We start from the raw sequence: 23,042 nt of genomic DNA, 5'->3' as shown, positions 1-23,042 counted from the left end.
TGCAGAACGTTAAAGAACATCTGTGTTGTAACTTACTGACCGTTGCCAGAACATTTGCACTCATCTGTTTGTTTAATCAGGCATTGGAGTAAGACATGTAGTTTAGAAAAGGTATAAACTGTACTTTAGTATTGTGTTTCAGGATTTTTTAAATGTGATGTGTAATAGAACTGTAGATTATGATTAGAGAATGTGGAGAATCATCACTTGAATCAATCATCACCTATCCTCTCTGTTTTCTTCCTTTCCAATCTTTTCTCCTCCTGTTCTTGTCCCCCTTTTTTCGATCCTCTCCGCTTCTCTTCTCCTTTACTTTCTTCTTCTCTGTTCATCTCACCTGCCATGGCACCTGCTATCATTTCTAATCTTCTCTTCTCTTCTCCTCTCTTCTATCCTCTGATCTCTTTTTCCTCCTTTTATTTTCTTACCATTGCTTTCCCTTTTCTGTATATATAGTCTTCCTATTTTCCTCTCCTCTCTTTTCTTCTCCTGTTCTCTCATCCTGTTGTCTCATCTACTTCCTTCTCTTCCTCTTTCCTATTCTCTCCTTATCTTTTTCTCTTTTCCCTCTTTTCCCTTTTTTTCATCTCTTTCTCTCTCCTCTTCTTTCCTTATCTTCTTCACCCTTCTCCCCTCTTTTTCTTTCTTTTACATCTCATCTGATCCCCTATTTTTTTTTCTACCACCTCCTCTTATTTCATCTGATCTCCTCTCTCTTTCCCCTTCATATCACTTATCTCCTCTCATCCTCTTCTCTCTTCTTCTTTAGTTTCTTCTTCTCTCCTCTCATTCCACTCTATCCAATCTCACCTTATCTCCCCTTTCTGTCCTCTCCTTCTCTTTATTGTTTTCTATTCTCCTTTTTCTTCTCCACTCCTCTCCTCTTTTCTCACCTGATCTCCTCTTTCTCTCCCCTCCTCCCATCTCTTCATATATTATCTGATGATTTCTCTCTTTCCTCTTCACTTCTCTCCTTTTCTCTTCTCCTTTTTTTCTTCCAATCTCCTTTCTTTCCACCTCCTCCCATTTCATCTGATCTCCTGTTTCTCTCCTCTCCTCTCCAACAAAGCTTTGTTTTTCCAAAAAATTATGTTAATTAAGAAAAAATATAATTACCTTAGTATTGTTTTAATTTTATTTATTTAAAACGATATATATACTGGTCATTGTTTAGACACATGATATGATATGATCCACACATTTATGAGGATAACTCACTGACAGGACTTTTTTGGAGAGATTTCATCATTCAGATCAAACAAGTGAAAAAGTAGAATTCAGACACTGACAACTTACACTTACACAACTTACATTTATATTGGAGCAGCTGAAATAGTGGGAAACCGGATGTTACCCGATGTTTGAAAAGCATTCCAAAATGTGGCAGCTTCAAACAGAATACTGTCCTACTAAATTCTTTTGAAGAAAAGATGATCCCTAGAACAAGTCAGTGTCTATTAAACTCATGTCTGACTAAAGTAATCTGTGCTTAGAGACTACTGTTCTTTTTTCATATGACAGCTGTAGAATGCCTTCTTTGCACAGTGTATTTTTTGTTGTAGCCTTTAACATTTTTTCAGTGTTTTGCGTGGATATTAAATACAATGCCAGTAAACTATCATTGCCAGTTAATTACATGATGATGAATGCTGCAGACCAGCCATTAAAGGCTGTGCCAGTGTTTTGATTTAACAGGACAAGCGCAGTTACTTCATTATTACTCTTTTTTTAGTATGGGTGTAATGATGCACATATTTTCCTCTGATTTTTACAAACCAAGTGACTGCTTATATTTATAACAGGCGACACAGTGTTCTCCCCATGTCCGCTTGGGTTTCCTCTGGGTACGCTGGTTTCCTCCCTCTTCCCACAAACACTCAGTAGGTGAATTGGCCATGCTAAATTGCCCCCTGTTCCTGCCCTCCACCCAGTTATTCTGGGTGGGTTCCGGATCCCACTGCAACTTAGACCAGGAAGAAGCAGATAAGAAAAGATGTGAATGAATAATAAAGAACGAATGAATGAATAATAATCACAGGGAATGAATAGAAAGAATGAATAATGATGGCAACCAGCCATTTGAGTAGAAATGTGAATCATAAGCCGCTCCCCCTTCCCACCCACTTTACTGTGACATAATGCCTAGTAGAGATTTATTTATTTATTTATTTATTTGTCAACATTAGATTGAATTTGCTCCTCTTTTTATTTTAAATAGCATATTTTTTTTACACTTTTATTTGTGTATTTTTTTACAGTATATATGTAATTATCAAAAAAGGGTAACAAATTTTTGGTTGAAAATAGATATGGAAAATTCGGTTGTATATGAATCAGAATTAGATGATTTTAGCCAAAATATCTAATCTAATATCTAATCTAATATCCGAAATTGACCAATCTAAGCCTATATATTACATTCTGCAGTTCTTCATTCAGTAACTTTATGGTATGGTTTACTTGTACATGGTATAGATCCTTGTCATAACTGTTTGTGTGTATTCACCAATTAGGTGTTTTTTTGTATCTGACTCAAACTTAAATATGTGTATAAAGTTAGGAAACTAACATGTTTAAACTGAGGAAAGTCTTTTAAAACTGACTGGATACCCCTCTCAAGAGTTCATCACTGAGCCCAGTACATTAAGTAATAATCAGCATTCTGAAAACTAAAGGAATAACATTCTACAGAGCAGTTTGTAGAGAAACTTTATATAAGCCAAAACACATGCAACACATCATGGCACATATTTTTAATTATAATTGGATTAGTGTAAGAAAAAATGCAATTAAAATGCATGAAACTGAATTACAGCAAAACAGAAAAGGAACACATACGGATGAGAAATACAGTAACTCCTCCCTCTGCTTTTTCTTCACATTGTTTCTATACTTGTCCTTGTATTTTCATTACAGCTAATAACCGCAACCGCACTAACTTCCAGTCACAACACTTTTCACACTACAGGACTTAAAGTTGCCAACATGTCCAGATATTAAACCTGCTAAACATTTGTCTTGTGAGGCATCTGCAATCAGTTTCAGGAGTTCATACATAGCAACCAAGTCCCTGCTGATTTGCCTCTGAGCTTGTCAGCAACTAGAAAATCAGGGCTGTAATTGAGTAGTTTGACTTGGCATTAGTTGCTCATTCCATCACTGAATTGTCTTGTTACACAGTACAGTATTGTAATTCTGTTTTTTTTTTTTTTTTTTTTTTTTTATCATTCTTTCAAATTTATTTAACCATGCAGTCGGGAGCAGCACAGAGTGGGGCACAAAGTTAAAGCAATGCAAATACCAAAACAGGAAGCTAGAGGTCATTGTCCAGCATAATTATAAGCGCCAAGAACTTTTGCCCATGCAGCAATTTATAAAGAGAGGGGCCATGAGTCTGAGTCTTTGTTGGCTCATTGTTGAACAGGATGCTTTTTTTTTTTTTTTTCGTTTACTTTTGGCAAAGGCTTCTTTCAAAGAGTCACATGATCCCATTTCTAACTGCTTTCGGGAGTGGAGCCAGTCCTGCACTGCTTTGCCTAACGCCTTCAACACCTTCGCTCTATTTAAATATCTGAGGTTCGGTTAACTCCTGCCTGTCGAGATGGGAGGACTGCAGGCCGAACAGAATGCTCAGATGTTGGCACGTGTTTCTCTCACGTTGCTTTGGAGCAAGCCTCTCCCCACGCACTCCCCACGCAGTCACTTGTTTTCCTGTCTGCGAGTTTCTGTTATGTGGTTGCAGCCAGTCCTCCAGGCAAATGCTGTGTTTACTGACACACCATATTATATGAAGCAAAAATCTAAACATCAGCATTGTCTCTGTAAACATTCTCAACCGTCCTCGAGTCGTGAACGTCCCAATTTCAGAAACACTCAGCCGCCGTTTCAAATCGCAAGACGGCGCAGACTTATATTTATGCGAAACACAGCGGTGTAGATGTTGCATTTTTCCTTCCGTTGTGTTTTGAAGACAATATGTCAGAATATCATCAGCGTAACCTCGTATGATTCAGACATGTAAAATGTCTCGAGACGTTTTCGTTTTCCACGCGCCAAGCCCTCCCTAAGCCGAGTCTCCAGAGATTTGAGCGATTCAGATGAATTAGCTGCCATTTCTGCGACGTCGGTGGCAGAAAGCCTGATGGGCCGTCGCTGTTCGTGGTGACAGAGAAATGATCCCACCTTTATTAAACGCCTCCATCCCTATAAAAGTGGCGTAATATAGTCTCTCGTCTTACCTGGAGGAAGGAGACGCATTAAACATTAATTAAAAGTCACATTGGGAGTGTCTTTCTTATATCAGTCATCCTTTTCTGCTGGCGGATACAGAGCAGATAAGGAACTTTATTACCTTCTCTGATGAAGGAGGGAGGGAAGAAGGGTAGAAGGGGAGAGAGCGAAAGTGAGGGATGGTTAGGGAGGGGCGCACCTAGCACCTAGCGCTCAGCATGTAGATACCTGTGCATGTTTATTATTGGTAATAACTGGTGTGTGTGGCTGAGAATGCCACTTAGTCTCCAAAATACTGTAAGCCTTCCGGCAAGCAGGTCCAGACTGATGTGACGTTGTTGTTGTGCCAATTATAAGGAGCTAAAAGTGTCAATAACCGTGTTTTAAATAACCCAACTCCAGCACATTTAGGGCGTTTTCACACCTGCACTTTTTAGTCTGGGTAATTTAGATTCTGGCTCCTTTTCTCCCCTTGTGCCCTTTCTTTCACCCTTTGTTTCACCCTTTGTTTGGACAGGTTCGAGTACATTAATCACACTCGCATTGGGACCAAAACAGCTGCAGCAAAACCCATAATTATATGATTACAAATGGAGTAATAAAGTGAATAAAGTTCAGATATTAAATTTTAGCATTCCATTAACACATATTTAATATAACATTTTTTTCTTCTGCAGTGTATTCTACAGTATCTAATAAAATATGATTTTTTTAATTGGATATTTTTTTTTGCATTAAATACTATCCAGGTTGTGGGCATGCAATAAGAATACTGAGGGATGGAATCAAATTGTATAAATACATTTGCCTGTACAAATGCACTTAGTACTGTTGGAGTCAACGCACATAAACATATCGGTCTGTCAGAGACAGAGACAGATTCATTTACATTACAGAAAGATATGGGTCGCTATGGCTACATTCACACAGCATGCAAAAATAGTCCAAATCTGATCTTTTTCATCGTTTGTGATTTTAATTTGTTATCTGTGTAGCAGTGTGAAGGGCAAAAAACTAGTGCTGCCAGTCAATAAAAAAAAATCTAATGTATTACATGCTCTATGATTAATTATTGTAAATTAATTACAGTAATCACTTTTTGCTGCCAAAGTATTTTAAATTGTATAACTCAAATGATTTTATCAGAGCAGAAAATCCATGAACAAATAACTGTAACAGACATTTTATTCCCTTCTGCTTAAAATTTCTTTCTCAAACACTGTATGCGCCAAAAGAAAATCAGCCACAATCAGGCTTTTGTGACGTCAGGTATGAACCAGTTTTTACATCTCTCTCAACCAGTTACTGAGACAAACAAACTCATCTATATTTTAATAGAGTTTAATGCCTGGAGCTGTTAATGATGAACCAGGTCAAAGGGCATCAAGAAAGCCAATTACAGTTTTTTCCACATTGTATACACACAAAATATGGAGCTATGCACACAAATTCAAAAACATGAAGCTCATGTGTCAACATTGTGACTCCAAACTGCTAAACTCTAAGCACAATTCCACATGTTCTCACTCAAATATCATTCTAAATCACAGCTTTGCAAATCGCTAAGCACAAATTGCATCATTTAGTACACACTGGTCACCTAAAAATCACTGACCTTCAGATATTTCTGAAGTTACCTCTTTGTATGTGAACTAATTTTCCTTGTCATGTTTCTCATTGTACTTACATAAGTGAAAATTACAGTTTTGCAACAAAACTACATACAGTAGTTTTGTGTCTCATATACATGTAGTACTGTACATGCTGTATGGGGGGTCCTAAACCGCACCAAATAAATATAAAGAACAGAAAGCCAACATCTTTTCATGGACTTGTGTGCATTTGAATTTGTACAGTGGCCTCATGAAGTCAAAAACATAACCTAATACTTCTGATAAAAGTGCTCTGAATTTATCTTGTCAGTGTTTATTTGATAATGTAAAGAGATAAGCATATAAATAGCTGTGTGTGTTGTTTTGATGGAAGGAATCAGTTTTGCTGGAGATTTGTGGAGTTTTAACAAAGCAGTTAAAACATTTTGGTTTGTGTTTAGAGTTTTGAGAAACTGAGCCACATTTTTAGAAATGCGTTTAAACATTTGTGAAAAACTGTAATCAATGTTATTTTTTAAACATGTTACATTTTTCGTGATTTCTTCATTAGAGAGGCCTACGAAAAATACACTTTATCCGGCCTTTTTTAATTCTAATTTGAGCCATTTTCTAATGTTACCCTATAATTGAATACAAATCCAACATATGGTAATGCAACATCCAGATAGATTTAAATTTGTGTGACGTTTAGGTAAAAAAGGAGGGGAAATGGGTGAGAGCAGAGAGAGGGTTTCAGTAGTAAGATAATGGAGAAACAGACTAAAATGTCATAAAATATCTGGAGTGATGATGTTTCTGTTTAAACAACATCAGAAGAATGCAGGATGGATGAGACTGTCAAAAGATCACAAAAAAATAAAAAATACCACAAATCAAATGTGCTCTCTGACAGTGAGCTCCAACACATTGTCAGGGATAAACCAAACTGTTTAATAATGAAAACAAAACTTTTTAGAAATTCGAAAATGTGTGTCTGTTTAGGTGTGTTAACAAATGTTTGCAAGTTTGAACATTTAAAAAAAACAAACACAAAACACATTTACAACACTTTACCTGCTGTGTGAATGTATCCTTACATTTATAACTGTGAACCATCAAGATATTTAAATCTGATCTGAGCAAAAATAAATTAATCGGTTATTGGCACTTGTACAATAATGTGACCAGTGATTTTTTCCGTATTTTTAAAATTCAATCTATGGTAAGGTGTGGCATGGCACATCTTTTTTTTTTTTTTTGCATTTGTGAATCTTCAGCACATTTTAGCACATTTAATTGGCCGAGCCTTGCCTATGCCATTTGTCTGGCACCTGCACCACATACTAGGTGTTGTGTAGAATGTGCTGTGGCTGCACAGAGTCGTACTTCTCTAAGTTGAGGTGAAGAAGTGAGAAGAAAGCAGGGAGTCTCTCACGCAGCTTTAAAGCTTTAGAGCATCTAATTAATTCACATGGGTCTGCAGCTTAAATCTTGTGCCCAAACTGTACCTCCCCTTACTCTTGTTTACTCTCACTTTAAAGTTTCCTACTTCTGGACTGTGTGTGGATATATTGATAAACACTCTGTGGTAAAGGGTTTAATTAAGGAGGAATGGGTATCTAGACCTGTCCCAAACCCCACTTTCCTCCTTTCTCTGGAGGTGGGCCCAACTTTTTAATGAGCAAGAGTGTGGGGGAGCTTCAATATGCTGCCTTTAGCATAAAGCTGTAAAGTGATTACCCCTGCAATCACACAGACACACACAGATACACACACACACACACACACACATTCATATATAGCAAATGCTTCATATTAGAGCAGCAAACCATTATAGACAGATCATTAGCAGCCATGTTTTGCTGATTATGTCTTTTTCGCTGTCTTTTCCAGGTACGGGAAAATAGTGTCAACAAAGGCGATCCTCGACAAAAACACCAACCAGTGCAAAGGTAAGCAATGTTACTGAAGTCCTGACGTCCGAGACACGCTTGATGTGGTGCCTGGCATTTCACAAGCCGTCTTAATGTGACCGATTCAGTCCGCTGAGCCAAATATTTGAAACAGTTAATGCGTTCGGCTGGCTTGTTTAGCACCGGGGAAGTGTGCGGTGTCTATGTGACGTCAGCGCCGGTCTTCAGAACGCAGTAAACGTTTACATGATGTGGAGAGTGGCTTCTGGAGCAGCGCAAGTGTGTGGGTGATTGTTGGGATAATCTTTACAACAGGATGAGCATTCGAGTGCTTGTCGGAGTAGCCCTTCCAGCCGGATAAGAGTTAGCGTGACTAAAAGGGTTAGCGGTGGCATGAAATAGAGCAGGGTTTCTCCTGTGTTGATGTAAAAAGTGCAGGCCAAGGGGGAGAGGGCGGGAGCGTTGGTGAGGGTATGTTAAAAATAGCCACTGGGTGAGGGAGGTGTCTGACTGAAATCGATGATATGGCAGACATCCGCTTTCCAGCAGACACTCTGCCATGGATACAATCTGCTGGGGACTGTAGCTTCTCCAGCTCCCTCTCTCTCTCTCTCTCTCTCTTTCTCTCTCACTCTTTCTCTGTTTCTCTTTCTTATTCTGTGTTTGTGTGTGTCTGTGTGTATGCACCCATGTGTTTTTATTCAGCACCTCTTTCACATTGAGTAAGTATTAGAGTTTATTGTCAATGTTGTGATATACTGTATATCTTTTTTGTTTGCAATACATTATCAATATATGCCATCAAATATTAATATTTTTATTGAAGACTCCCTAAAGCTTACAATTTGTATTACTAAATTACTGCTTCATTAATCCATGTGGTGGCGCTAATCAAATAAATAGTTGTCAAAATCTGTGAAAATGACACCAATAAATCCATAATTCCTGGTATCTACTTATATAAAAATATTTATCCTCTTCAGTAACACAGATGCTGTGAATTATTTAAAAGAAATGTCTTTCGATATACTGATTATCTCAGAATAACAGTATTTTAATAATATAGTTTTTTGTGAGGTGGACTGCTTAATGTTTAACCATTAAGAGTCACATTGCTGAAGATAAAAAAAATGTATTTCATTCATTCACTGACGTCACAACCCCATATTAGAAGACAAGTTGTTACCATACGAAAAATGCAAAAAAAAAAAAAAAAGTTTTTCATACATATGCTTTGACTTTCATTTTATTGCAGATGGTTTAAACCAAAGATAATGAATGTTTTATCTAATCAGCTTTGTTTAATGTGTTAGTGTTCATTAAGTCCTGCATTAAGGCCTACAAAAAATTACAGTTTACCACTTCATAGTGATGCCCTTCATTCTCAGATATTCTTTCCGAAGTTCTATTATTTTCTTAACATATCCCAATCCCTCTTTTTTCCACAGCCATGCTTTTGTAATGTATGCAGCATGTGGTTTGCATTGTCTTGTTGCAAAATTAATGGATGTCCCAAGAAAAGATGTCCTCTTGATCTCAGATCTTAATGTACTTTTTTGCATCAAGGCTACCATTAGTTCCATTGCGTCAGTATATTTTGGCTTTTGGTCTTGTTGCTGATAACAATGTGGATGGTCCTTTTTTCTTGCTCAGAAGCACATCGCGACCATTACTTTCAAGAAAGACCTGAACTACTGATTCATTTGACCAGAATCCACATTTCTACTGTGTGATACTCTGTCTCAGAAGCCTCTAAGCCTAGGGAAGTTGACACCTCCTCTGAACATGGCTAACAAGAGGCTTCTGTTTTGAGTTTAAAGTGGCCTGTCTGAATGCACAGCATCTCTATACTGCAGAACTTTGCCAACGGTTTGCCAACACATGAAATGTCTTGGGTTCTTGAGTTTGCAGTAAATTAATAGTCAATAGTCAAGAAAATGTAAAATACTTTTTTTTTTTTTTTCGGGTTGTAGAATGCATTGATTATATTGAAGAGCAGTTACTTCTTTCTCAAGGTTTGGCTGTAGCAGTGCAGTACTGAGGAGGTGAGCATGTTGGATAAACACCATCCCACCTCATCCACAGTCCTCCAACTTATCAAAAAATATGTTTTCCACAGTTCCACTGTTACATAACTCAATTCTGGGGGGCTATACACTCCTCTACCCAATGCCTGCCATTAGGCATGGTGCCAGAAGGTTCATGGTTGTCTGCTCCAAGGAAGAGCTGCATGTGTGTGAATGCATTTGCACCACAGTGTCAGCAATGGATGTGACTTAAAGCAGCTGAATGCATTTATTAAAAGGGCTGCACTGTCCAGTCCAGTTTAGTACAGAAACCACATGTGAACAGGTCTTTAAAACTGAGAGAGAGAGAGAGAGAGAGAGAGAGAGAGAGAGAGAGAGAGAAAGAGAGAGAGCAGGCCAGAAAAGCAAGGAAACAGAGGAAATCTCTTCAGGCTTTAGAGGACTTCCTTTTCCCAGAGATAGCCTCCCCTCCTCAGCCTCCCCACCTAGCCGACCCCCTCCACCCTGATGGGCCCAGTGCCAGGAGCCCTGGGAGCCGGGCCTATTAGAAGAGAGTAAAGAGAATCAGGGGAGAGGAAAGAAAAAAACTAAACAAAAAGGAGAACAAAATCATTTCATTCACACGTTACAGTTCTGTCAGGCTCGGCTGAGTCGTATGAATGGGCAGGTGTGCTGTACGACCTGTTCTGCTGCTAGCTGACGGGTAAAGACCTGCCACAGGTAAGAATTATGCAGAATCCTGCTCTCGCCAGGTCAGAACAACTTCTGGATTTCATAAGCAGGGGCTGGAGGGGATCACATGACCACCCCGATGCTCATTGATTTAGCTCTTTTGTATAAAAGGAAGACTGCCGCTGCGCCTCGTTCACTGATGTCACAGTTCAAAGCTCCTCTGTGCACATCAGAGCTCCAGCAGCACTGTGTTTTTTCCGTTTTTTTTTTTTTCTCTTTTTTTTTTTTTTTCTCACTTTGCCGGATAACAGTTTATGCGAATCGGCACTAGGACAGTCACAGTGATGCCCTGCTGCGCGAGCATTCTTAATTACACGGAGCTATGTAAAAACATATGCTCATAAACGCCCCCATCTCTGTGTTTCCAGCATATGCTGAGCATCAAGCCAGCCACAAAGCTACAGCTCGCCGCTATAGGACCTATTATGCATATTGCTTAATTATGGACTTGCTGGCAACAAAATAAAAAACAAAAGTTTTCTTTTTTTTCTGGATGGAGAGAAAGTAAAAGGAAAGGGGCGGGGTGGGACAGAGAGGGAGAGGAGAAAAAAGGGGAGAGAGAGAGAACATAAATATTTGTGTGCATTTCATAACATTTCATTGCTAATAGGGCAACATAGACTTTCTCGCTCTCACTCTTTTCTCTTTTTTACAGTCTTTTTTTCTCTATTTCTTTCTCTCTTTTGTAGTCTTTCTCTTGATTAGTTTCTTTCTCTCACTCTTCATCTGTCACACTGTCTTTTTCTAGATTTTTTTCTTTTGATTTCTTTCTTTCTTTTTTCCTCTCTCACAAATTCTTTTTTTTCTGAATATTTTTTCTAGATGCTTTATTCCAGTCCTTTTTTCTTTCTTTCTTTCTTTCTTTCTTTCTTTCTTTCTTTCTTTCTTTCTTTCTTTCTTTCTTTCTTTCTTTCGAGCTTTCGAGCTTTCGAGCTTTCAAACTTTTTTCTCCTACTCGTTTGAATCCCCCTTTCTTTCTCCCCCCTTTCTCTATTTCATATCTGCACTTTCATATGTGCATTTTTATATCTGAATGCAAAAAGCCTACAATTTGAATGAACACACAAAAATCACAAAAAGGAGGAGCTAAAATATCAGAATATTGCTAAATACTATACTACTCTACACATCATATACTATCTTTCTACCTCATACAAGTTTCCAGCCTGTATAAATCAATAGCAATTTTCAGTCGTGGTTCACCTGTGACTAGAAACCACTGGCCCTGTGGATGATCCAAGCTTGACACCTTTTGATGCCTTTTGAATCCAAAAAATTGGATCTTCATTGTTTCTCCAGAACTGTCTGGTGTGTTTGTGCTCCCAGATATGTGGTGAACATTATAATGATGGCACAGACATTTCAGCCCTCATAGGATGGGCACTGTTTGTTTTGCTCAGGGTGTCTGAATTGCACAAAAATTATAATTCTGCTAAAAGGAGAAAGATTTTTGTTGAAGCTCCTTATCACGGTAGCTTACGTCATCTTGCGTAAAGTTAAATTGCGTAAGTGTAATGTATGGAAATATGACTGTCACAGTTTTATGCTGCCAAACATCCTGATTACTCATAACATTTGTGATGGTGTGACATGGAAAACCAACATGTCTGTCTTTTTCCCTTTTCTTTCTTTCTCTCTCCTGTCTCTGTTTTCCCACCTCCCCTCTATTTCTGTGCAGATGAAGGGATCGCAGCGTGTGTGTGTCTAAATACTTAGCAGAAATTCTGTCATTAGATCATTAGAGAGAGTGTGAGTTTGAGCTGGATCAGAGAAGAGTGTGTGTGTGTGTGTGTGTGTGTGTGTAGTCACTCGAGGCATTGCATTTATGCTTTTAATTAGAAATCTCTCCAAATGGACCTTGTAAGCCAAAATCTCATGCGTGATGTCTATGCGCACACACACACTCTTCTCTCTCACACACACACACTCTTCTCTCTCACACACACACTTACGTCTGTTTTCTCTCCTCTGAGGCTCTGGTTTCTCTCTGGCTCGTTCCTGTGTGCAGTTAAACTGGGCGTATCGCTGTGTGTACAGTTCACATCACTGCATTCTTCAACTCGGACCTTCTGTCCCTGCCAACTTCCTGGTGACCGCTGCTCCACCCGGGAGGGCAACATCCTCAGAAACATTCACCGCTCTCTCTCTGACCAGAAGCAGGGCTGTCCTTCTGACCTGTGGGGGATTCTGCACACCCTGGTCATCTCTCGCTCTCTAACACACTCTTCTGAAGGGCTTTTGACACATCTGCAGTCTCTGGAACATCTGCACGTTTCTGCACGCTGCTCTGTTTCTCAGTATTTACATGTGTCGTGCTGAAAGTTTACACCATGTGTTCTGAACACAGATGGCTGTTTTAGAGAGAGGGAAAGAGAGGGGGAGAGAAAAAGAGAGAGAGAGAGAGAGAGAGAGAGAGAGAGAGCAAATGAATGCGACTAGCTGAACGCTCTGTGTAAAGCCTGGCTGGATCCTCTTGTCGTTTTACTGAAGAAAGGCTTGACAAGCCTGAGCCTGGAGCCAAATGGCTTCCCCTACTGCAGCCCCTTAATCACCTCTCTCTTTACACACACACACACACACACACACACATTTCTTAACTAAAAATTTGCCTCTTACTGTAGGTGTAGAAAAATTTCAGCTTTCTTCTCTTTTTCTTTTGTTCTGTGTGTGTGTGTGTGTGTGTGTGTGTGTGAGTAGGCTATGGCTTTGTGGATTTCGACAGTCCTGCAGCAGCTCAGAAAGCGGTATCCTCTCTCAAGGCCAGTGGAGTGCAGGCCCAGATGGCCAAGGTAAGTCACAAAAAGCATTCAAGCATTAAGTACATTTTATCTACTGATCTTACCTTATTTTAACCAAACTATGGGATGTGGCGAATAGGCCATATTTTACTAACCTCAGATCATATTCGCATATTCGCCAGACCAGGTTCCTGCATGATGCTGCAGTATGAGACTTTGGCTTTTTTGTCTCTCACCCATGTTCTGAATTCATCTGCCTGGTGTATTTTTTTTTTTACCATATTTGACTCAAACTTACATATTCACAGAAGAATGTGTTACTAATGTATCTTATGGAGGAAGCAGAACTAAACTTTTAACTTTTAACACAGCTATCCACAACTGGATACCCCTGTCAAGAGTACATCACTGAGCCCAGCACAGTAAACATCGATACCCACAACAGGATTAAGAAACACCACTACCCACACAAAACAAGCAGTGCAAACAGCATTTAATCAGCATCAAATATACAGCCATAAAGCTTTAGTTTAATGTAGCACACAGCCTCGCTCTCTATTGTTCAGCATAATCGACCTTTCATTCCGAAAAGATGACTGGCTATAAATATCAGCCTTAAAAACATGAATTGGTCTATCTCTATCAGAAATGATTATATTGCTTAGGGAAGAATTACCTTAAGCTTTTAGAAATACTGGATTGGAATTTAGTTTTTATTTTTTAAATAGAATTTTAGGATTATATCTTCAAATCTAATCTAATTGGTAATGATCAGTGTAAATGGACTGACATGCTTGTGTGTAGAGTAACATATTAATATTGCAGGATTGTACACATATATGACTTGGGTTACACAGCAAGCCTTTTGCTGTTCGTTTCACCAGTTACATAATTCAGTTAGCAGAGTGCCAAGCCCGGAGTAGCAACAGTAGAGACACTTTTCTCTTTATTACAGTTTGTAAATCATCAATGTACAGTGTAGGTGTTATTATAAGATAAACCACTGCATAATGTTGCTTTAAAATGGTTAGGATGAAGACCATCTTAAGTTAACATGAGAGAGAGAGAGAAAGAGAAAAAGAAGTTTAAACTTCTTGTAGTATTCATAAGATTTTGAGCTGTCAGTGTGCAGATGGTTTATTTATCATAATTCATATTTAAATGTATGCCCATCAGTGCTCACAGCCAAACACCCACTACTGACTGTCTTCTCTCACTAATAAGATGCACAGCCATCAGAAAGAAAGAGAGAGAGAGAGACATAAAATCAGACAGTGAAATAGGCAGACTTGCAGAGGTATATACTCTCCTGCTCTTTTTGTTGTTTAGATTTGTTAAGATTAAGGTTTGGACAGACATTCAGGATATTTAGTTGAATTTAAGGAATCTTTCATGTTTACATGGCCTAAAGAAAATGGTAATAGTGTTATTTTGGGATTATTCATTGAAACTAGTATTGCGTCCCATGATTTTGCCATGTCTAATATACTGTAGCTGCTGTTCTGAGAACGCGGTGCTGTTGCAGATTGCCACATCCATCATTCACACAATGAGAGAACAGCAATTAAAAGCGCTAAATGGCCTGGCTTCAGGCTTATTGAATTAAATACAGGCACAGTGAAGGAGTATTTGGCTTAGTCCTGCTGAAGGTGTTTTCATTAAGGCCACTTCTCTTGTTTTAATGCTCCCTGCAAGCAACTAAAGCACTGTTAAGCATGCTCAACATCCTTGAACAAATTTAAAATTACAGTCTAGTGTACCTGGTGTTTTCAAACAAAACACTAAATAAATTAGGTTTAGAATATATTTTTTTGTATGGTAAGTACCTGATATTTATTAGTCAGTACATACTAGTGATTTTATGGTACTTACCCAGTAAGGCAGTAGTAACTACCAGTAAAACTAACAGGTATGTACAGCAGTACTTGAACAGTAGTAAATCTTTAGTGCTTAAAAAAATAGTATTTACAAACTTAGAAAAGAGTACATAGTAACTCATCAAAAAACTATGAAGTATGTACAACACTTAATTAGACTTTACTTACTGAGGTACTGACTGTACCATAAAATAAAGGTCTATCAATTTATTTTATGCATTATATACCATTATATAACATTGCTCATTGAATATGCTGTTATTTCAATGTATTTTGTGTTTGCTGCATTTATAAATATGTAAACAAACTATTAGGTTTTAGCAGAGTGCAGAATTATTGTCATGATCAAAGGAAATTATTTGACTAATGTCCGAAAGTGCATAATAATAGGGTACTGAGCAAAGGGTGGTAGCATTTTGCTATACTTTGCATAATTGCTAACATTGTGTAGTGTTCTAAAGCCACTGTACTGAACAAGTTAACAAAAACTTGTGCTGCATAAAGCTGAAAGAAAACACCTTGAAAACTTATAAGAAAAGCCTCCAAGGGACAAATATCAGCCACATGCAGGGTGAAAGTGGTTGTGTACATGTCAATGGGGGGGGGGGGGGGGGGTTCTGGCATAATCTTGGACCATCTATCCATCTACCATCTATCCATCCATCTATCCATCCATCCATACATGCATCCATCCATCATGGATTCAGGAGCACAGGAATAAAATTAGTGTCCTTTCCTGGACTGCAATGTTGCCCAATCTCAATCCAATGGAGCACATCTGAGAGTCTTTGGATCAGCAGGTTCACCCAGGTTGCTGACATATAACTACAAAGTTTAAGGAACCTCAGTTGGAATATGCTGCAGTTGGAATATGCATTAGTGTCTGCAGTCAATGCTGTAACTTTTGCCTAGGGTATTCTTGCAAAGGAAAGAAATAATCACTATTAGGTGAGTGATCATAATATTCGAGTATGACTGGTCAGCACAGGCATCTATTAGCTGATGCATTGTAGCTGGAGATATGGTGCTTTCTTTTAAGCACACTGGCTACCCAGTGATGCTGTATTATCGGCAGTTAAAAAGAGGTGGTGGCTGGCTTCACATGTATCTGAGGAGGCATGTGTACTAGTCTTCACTCCAAAATGTTGGGGATATTGCTATTGCATATTGTAATGTCCAGGAAAGAGGAAGCAGAAATAAACTTACAAGAAACCAAGAACATGAATACTGGGGCAAACAAAGAGGACATGCTGGAAAGCCTTATATACTGTATGTAGCATTGGGGCGGGGCTATATAGACTGAAAACAGGTGTGAAGACTGAAGATAAAGCAGGATTGAGGCGGAGACCGAGAACACAACATAAACACAGAAACATATGGCCTTAAAGCACATTTGAAATGTAAACACGAACCTTAGACAAACAAAGGACATGGCTGAACAGCTGTTTCATATATAATAGAAAAATAAACTTTGTTCTGTACCACTGAAGCAATAGGTTTGTGTTTGAATTGATCTAAAATTCTTTATTCTATAATTAAAGGATTACAGAAATGAATGGTATGTTCAAACACTATTTTATATGTTTCAGTGCTGAAATGCATCCAAGCTAAATAAGATAAAAATAACCAATGTTACCAAGAAAGATCTCAGAGCTTAAGTGGAAACACTGCTAGTGGAATGGCTGACAGGTCATATCCTTGATCTGCCTTTCTCTAAACTGTGAAGTGTGCTGCTAGTGAGGACAGCGTGTGTTTACACTGGAGAGGATTGGATAACTTGAGCAATCATCTCATGCCTGTCCACTGTGACCGAGCTGTTGATGCCTAAGGCTCAGAGGACGATGAAATCCCACCCTCTCCTCTTTTCTCTCTCCCTCTATTTCCCTCTGATTGGTGATCACAGTGCTATTCCCCCTTCAGCCTATTACGCTGAATTACAAGGTGTTCTCTTTTGATTGCTGTGTCTGCTTCCCAGCGGTAACAGGCCTTGTTGCTTTCTTCGACTGCTCCATAGCTCATTGAACAGAATACACATTCAGTAAGAGGTGGCCAGACTGTGCATTTCCAGTGAATTACTGTCAGATTTCTCTGTTGAGGAGTTGAGGAGTGCTGACTGCTCGGTTTTGAGCTGCGAAGAGGAACGGCCTGTTTTTGCTGATGCCTGAACAGCTCCATTGACCCAAATCCTCAAAACCTTAAGACCCAGTGCAAAAATGGAAAACTGGGCCATAACACAGCGTTTATGAGCAGAGAAGCATATTGTCATGCAGAGATCTTGTATCTACATTTTTTGAATTGTTACTTTTTAACAAAATTGCATTTTTGCATTGTGTGCTAATTTTAAGATTAATGGACCAATGGAAGTGCTCCAAAATGAGTTGAAATAAAATAGTTTTACATTGACTTCTATTCTTCCAATGTTAAGACTATATTTTTTTCTTTAAAAAATATATATACTGCAATATGCATGGACCCAGTGTTGAGCCATTAAAAAAGTTCAGCACTCAGGCCAGGGGCAGACTTATTGATTATGAATGGGTCACTACTAGAGAGTACTGGAAAAATATGAAAATTATTAAATAAAGGATTTGATACCTCTGACTGTTTATTGACACGCCAAATGTCATAGGATTGCAGTGTGTATGTAAACTGTTCAGGAAGTGTTACCTCATGGACAGCTTTGGAATGCTCACACCTCTGTAAGTTGTGAGGTGTTATCTTCCTGAGTGATGTTGAACATTGGTCAGCATGCTCATGGCAAGGCAGCGCAAATGATCAAAGTTTGAGTGAGGCCTGATTGTGGGTGCTAGATGGATGCGATATTCCATTTATAAAGTTACCACCCACAGTGGACAGCACCATTGATGAAAATGATCCTGGCCAGTGGCATTTGGTTATAATTGTCTGTGCAAACAGAACAGAATCCACATTTAGTGCATGTGACCCGACATGTATATCCCTATTTTATAAACATAGAAAATTGAATATATTGTAACTTTAATGTTAAGGAGAATAGTTTGATCTTTATGCTGTAGTGTGGGATCTTGGCTCTTAATCAACTAATGCATACATACCTTCACCTTTACCAAGTGACCATATAAGACCATATAAGAAAATAACTGACTTGTGCTGAAAATATCTCATTCCTGCCAAAAATGGAGGGCTTTTATTGGTCTGGTTATGCATCATACCCAGGTAATAGCACCATATGGAGATGTAATGGAAGCTGAGATGGTGAAACAGATGCAATTATATTTCTGCAGCCTTGTGTATCCTTCTGGATAAAAAGCTCAGAATATGCTGTCTGCTCTGATATCTGATCACAGTTGTTTTTTGTTGCTTACAAGTGTTTTGCTTTATTTGTAAGTTAAAGTCTTTGTGAATAAATCCATAAATGTTGTTTTCATTGCTTTGACACAAACATTAGTCTGTCAAGCTCAAGCCACCAGCACAGCTCGGAATTTATATCCCTTGATTTTTAAGGGTTTGCAGGCTGTAATTAAAATGAAAAAAGTCAAGGTCAAAACTAAACATTGAATTTAAGATGCATGAATAAAGACTGATGGGAGAAGGAATAGGGACCAAAGTACTATTTATCTATTTATTTTTCACCAGTATATGCTGCAGCCTTCTGTCTTCCCCCTCAACAGTTTGCCCTGGGTGCCCATGTCATGTGGTCATTATAGTATGTCTCTAGTCAGAGTGGCTTAGTAACTTTTCCATTTTTTAACCGCTTAATATTTCCCATCCATTGACTGTCCATGTGCTTTTGTAACAAAAATAATCAATGATATTCACTTCTAATGTCAGTGGTAATAATATTGTGGCTGAAACATTGTTTTTAATCAGCAATACATTTGGACAGAAGAACAGAAAACTCTGTGTTTGAAGAAACTGTAAAGAGAGCATGTAGTACAGTCTGACAGCAGCCTGTAAGTGTAAGCAAGTGTGCATTACACTGGGTTATACTTCTAAGACTACTATATAATTATATTTTATACAGAACAATCAATTAATACAACTAATAAAGCGATACTTCACCATTTCTATTAAATAGATAGTCCAAGACAGTTCTACAGCCGTCACTTAGTCACTGATTAATGTGGCTTGTTAAAGCAGTTAGCTGACCCGTGTGGAGAGGTCCTGTATTAGCTCAGCAGGTGGGGTGTGAAGTGGTTTTATTAGGAACAGGAACATTGGAAAATGATGGGTTTTTTAGGTTAAGAAGATTTTCTTCATTATTTTCAGTTTGTTTTCAATCACAGGGAAGATTCTTTTATACCCCGGCTGTTATTCCTTCTTGTACTGGGTTTTGAAATGCATTAAGAGAGTGGTGAGAGCATGATCTGCCGGCCGGTAAGACCTCTGCTAGCCGGGTAGTAATTTCTCTTTCTGTCACTATCTTATTGTTTCTGTGCTCTCCCAAAGTGATTTAGCACACTGCTTGTTGCTCTCTACAAACAGATAACACTGTCCCTCCCTGAAGTTTTGGACAAGGGTTCTTACTGCACCATGTTAGAGAAGAGCTGGAAATGTATTGCCAGTGGGGGGCCTTAACTTTACTGCATTGCTGTACTATGAACTATTTAAAATTTTAGAATCTCATTCTGCAGGACAGCAGATATTTTGGATATTTGGGTGCACTGAAAACAGCTGAAACAGTATTTACAGCTCCAGAGATTGCGTCAGGACTGGGACTGATTCAGTCACCCAGGCATGTTTTAATAAACTGAGTATCAGCGTTTTTTAGTCTGACTTAGTTTCAGTCCTTTGTTTTTACTGCTGTGATCTACCAAAGTATGCTCTAGCGTCCTCTATGTCCTGTTATTGGCTATGTAGTCTCTACAGCAGCAAAAATAGTTCTTCCAAGACAGTAAAACAGTTTAGTTTAGTTTTGCAGTGTGAAACTACAAAAAAAAAAAAAAAACAGAACATGAAAACTCAATGTAATACTCTGTGGCAATATATATATATATATATATACGTATATATATATATATATATATATATATATATATATATATACGTATATATATATATATATATATATATATATATATATATATACATATATATATATATATTTTTTTTTTTATGTATTTGGCAGTGTTTTAAAGTAACAGGTGGCTGAATTATCAGGGAGGACAATTGCAGGGTATTACAAAATATAAAACACTATCAAATTAATTTTAAAAAGGCCATATTAGGTCATATTATTTCTAAAATGTCCAAAAGCATCCTAATCCCTATCCGGACGGGATTAGTTTATTAGGGGGTTCTGGGGTAATTACAGGCTGAATTATCTACTGTTTTTCGCTGAACTCTGTGGTTGTCTGGTAATTTTATTCCCGTCTGGATCCACATCTCTGGGTTTCGTCACCTCACGTTTAATAAAATAGCTATTTGCCACGCACCGTGATTACACTTTGTGTGCGCGTTTCTACGGCGATCCACATAAACACAACAGCCAGTGAAAATGGAGAAGCTGCTGACCACAATTTTGTGACCGAGAAAAACAAAAAACCCACGGGTTTTTCAATTGCAGTCCGGACGCAAGACTTTTATCACTGAGTAGAAGTGTGAAATATTTTTCACAGACATCCCCCTGAGAAACTAACCCTTCCGTGTCGGGCTTTAGTGTTATAAAAGTGGTATAAAATAAAGCCACGACAGGTCTAGCTTCTTTTCTAGGTTGCTGCATCATGTCCTTTCTGTTCATTACATGGAACATGGAGTAGCTGAGTTATAGTAAAACATACTGCACATGAATTGCACTTTTACTATTATAACATCACACTTACAAATTACATCAACTTCAAATTTGCAAATTTGGCAACATGGCAGACATTCTTGCTTCATTTCTATACAATGGAAAAGAATGGAATGGAAAAGGACAGAGCTATAACATTCATTTTTTCTACATTTACTGGTCCAAATGGTGTGAAACACTGACAGTAGACAGGAAAGAGTGTGTGTGTGTGTGTGTGTGTGTGTGTATGGTAGAGAAAGAGGGAGAGGCATGCTTACTAAGCACTCATTTACCATAGTCACTTCCCACTTGATGCTTTTGATAGTTTACCTGTTGTGTGCACAGTGGAGATCACTCTCTGCTTTACAGAGAGTTTCTGTTCACAGAGAGTCTGTGCTGGAAGATCCTTGAGAAACCAGCATGTGGAGCATGTGGAGCACTCAGAGCATTTGAAACGGAAACGTGCTTTGAGTTCTTTACTGAGAACTGCTGTCATTACTCCACTGAACGAGTCTGCAAACCAGTGCAGCTTCAATTTGTCCTCATCAGTCATACCAATTAACTCTGTATGGTGGGAATACATTTCTGTTTGTGTGTTTGTGTCTGTGTGTCTGTGGGAGGGTGTGTTGTATGTGTGTGAGTGTGTGTTCACAGGTCTGTGTCCAGTGCTGTTTATTTCTCTCAGCAGCAGAAAGGTAATTTGAGAGGTAGAGCTGTGTCTTCTTCTTTTATTATAAGTTGCTCCTGAAGGCACAGAAATGACTATTTTTGAGATATGATAAGAGTAACAAAGGGAGGTGTGTTTGTGTGTGCAAGAATGACTATGCAAGAATGTGTGTAATGTATGTAATGTATAATACTAGTCAAAAGTTTTGAAAACCTTATTTTTTAGTTGCCCACCAGCAGTGCTGTATGACACAGACAAGCAGCATTTTGATTTTCTCTCCTTGGTAATGACTTCCCTGCTGAAACTGATACTTAGTTCAATATTAATTAAGATGAGGTAAAGGTGTTAACATGCAGGTCAGCCAGAACTCCAAGTTTTCTCCAGTTTCCAAGAGTCTTTTTAAGGTGTAGGAAACAATACTCACCCTCTCTGTCTTAATTTGTAATTTCTATAAAGAAATTACTTTTAATAGTTACTGAGTTATCCATGTCTGTGTCTTTTCCCAGTTATTCGAATGAAATTCTGAATATGCTGTGTAAGTGCTGCAGACAAGAAAACAGTAACATGAGCATTGACTTTTTTTTTTATCCATTTCCAAGGTTCAGTTTATTTATTTTGCAGGATTTTCCAATAGCTGCAGCTGAAAGCTGTTAACCAATTAATTGTTTGCTAAAAAAAATCACCGCCTCTTTTTAACAATACTTTTTTTTTCAGCTTTTAGGTAAAAACAGCAATTATGAGTGGTGGATTATTCTCAGCACAGACATGGTGATGGTGTGTTGTGTGTGATGTGCTTGTACCAGTGGATAAGATACAGCAGTGCTGCTGGAGTTTTTAATCACTGTGTATGCTCACTGTCCACCCTATTAAACACCCCTACACAGTTGCTTCAACTTTTTTTTAAATGTAAAATCTTCAATCGGGAGTTCAGCTGTTGCTGGAAAGTTTTGTTGGACAGTCCTTTACCAGTAGTCACTGGATGCTGCCAAAAAATGGCAGATTGTTGTCTAAACAGAGATGCACAAAGTCACTGATGCAAAACACCAATTGCTGTTTCAGCACTAAAAGCATCCCCTTGTCAAGAATCCTCAGCTTTTTAAAGGCAGTCAATCCAAATATTTGTATTTTGCTAGTATTGACCCACGCCCTTGACTGGGCAGAGAAGAAGAGGGGGAGCGAACTCAGAGTATTTGGGATGGAGTTCGGGGCAGCTTCGCTGTAAAGCGTGAAGCCGAAGCCCCCCCTCTCATGAAGAGAAACATGAGAAGAGAATAAAATTAAAGAAGGAGGAAGATGGGGAGGAGGTGGGTGCGAGGTTTGTTCAATGAGTAGGTAGAGAGGAAGTGACGGTTTAAATAGGGATGGAAGTGGGAGGAGTGAGGGCGTGGATCACTCCCAAAACTTAGTTATGACACATAACTCCACTTATGGAGTGCCTACACTAAGCACACTGCAAAAAGTGCCCAGTGTGAACTGCACGCAAAACAAAACAAAAACACACCCTTTTTCTAAATGGA

General features: G+C 38.5%; 1 protein-coding gene across 6 annotated transcripts in view; it reads left to right on the top strand.

The window, feature by feature from the left end:
* The window catches only part of rbms3 (RNA binding motif, single stranded interacting protein), a 250,701-nt gene that overhangs the window by 101,205 nt on the left and 126,454 nt on the right, over positions 1-23,042 (top strand). For all 6 annotated transcript variants that reach the window (XM_049480766.1, XM_022673722.2, XM_049480767.1 and 3 more), the window contains 2 exons: positions 7,716-7,774; positions 13,192-13,283. In XM_049480766.1, the coding sequence (XP_049336723.1) occupies positions 7,716-7,774; positions 13,192-13,283 (151 nt within the window). The remainder of the gene's footprint in view (positions 1-7,715; positions 7,775-13,191; positions 13,284-23,042) is intronic.

Source organism: Astyanax mexicanus, chromosome 6 (genome assembly GCF_023375975.1).
Source record: "Astyanax mexicanus isolate ESR-SI-001 chromosome 6, AstMex3_surface, whole genome shotgun sequence".
In the NCBI taxonomy this organism is placed as follows: Eukaryota; Metazoa; Chordata; class Actinopteri; order Characiformes; family Acestrorhamphidae; genus Astyanax; species Astyanax mexicanus.
This window is presented reverse-complemented; position numbering and strand designations above follow the sequence as displayed.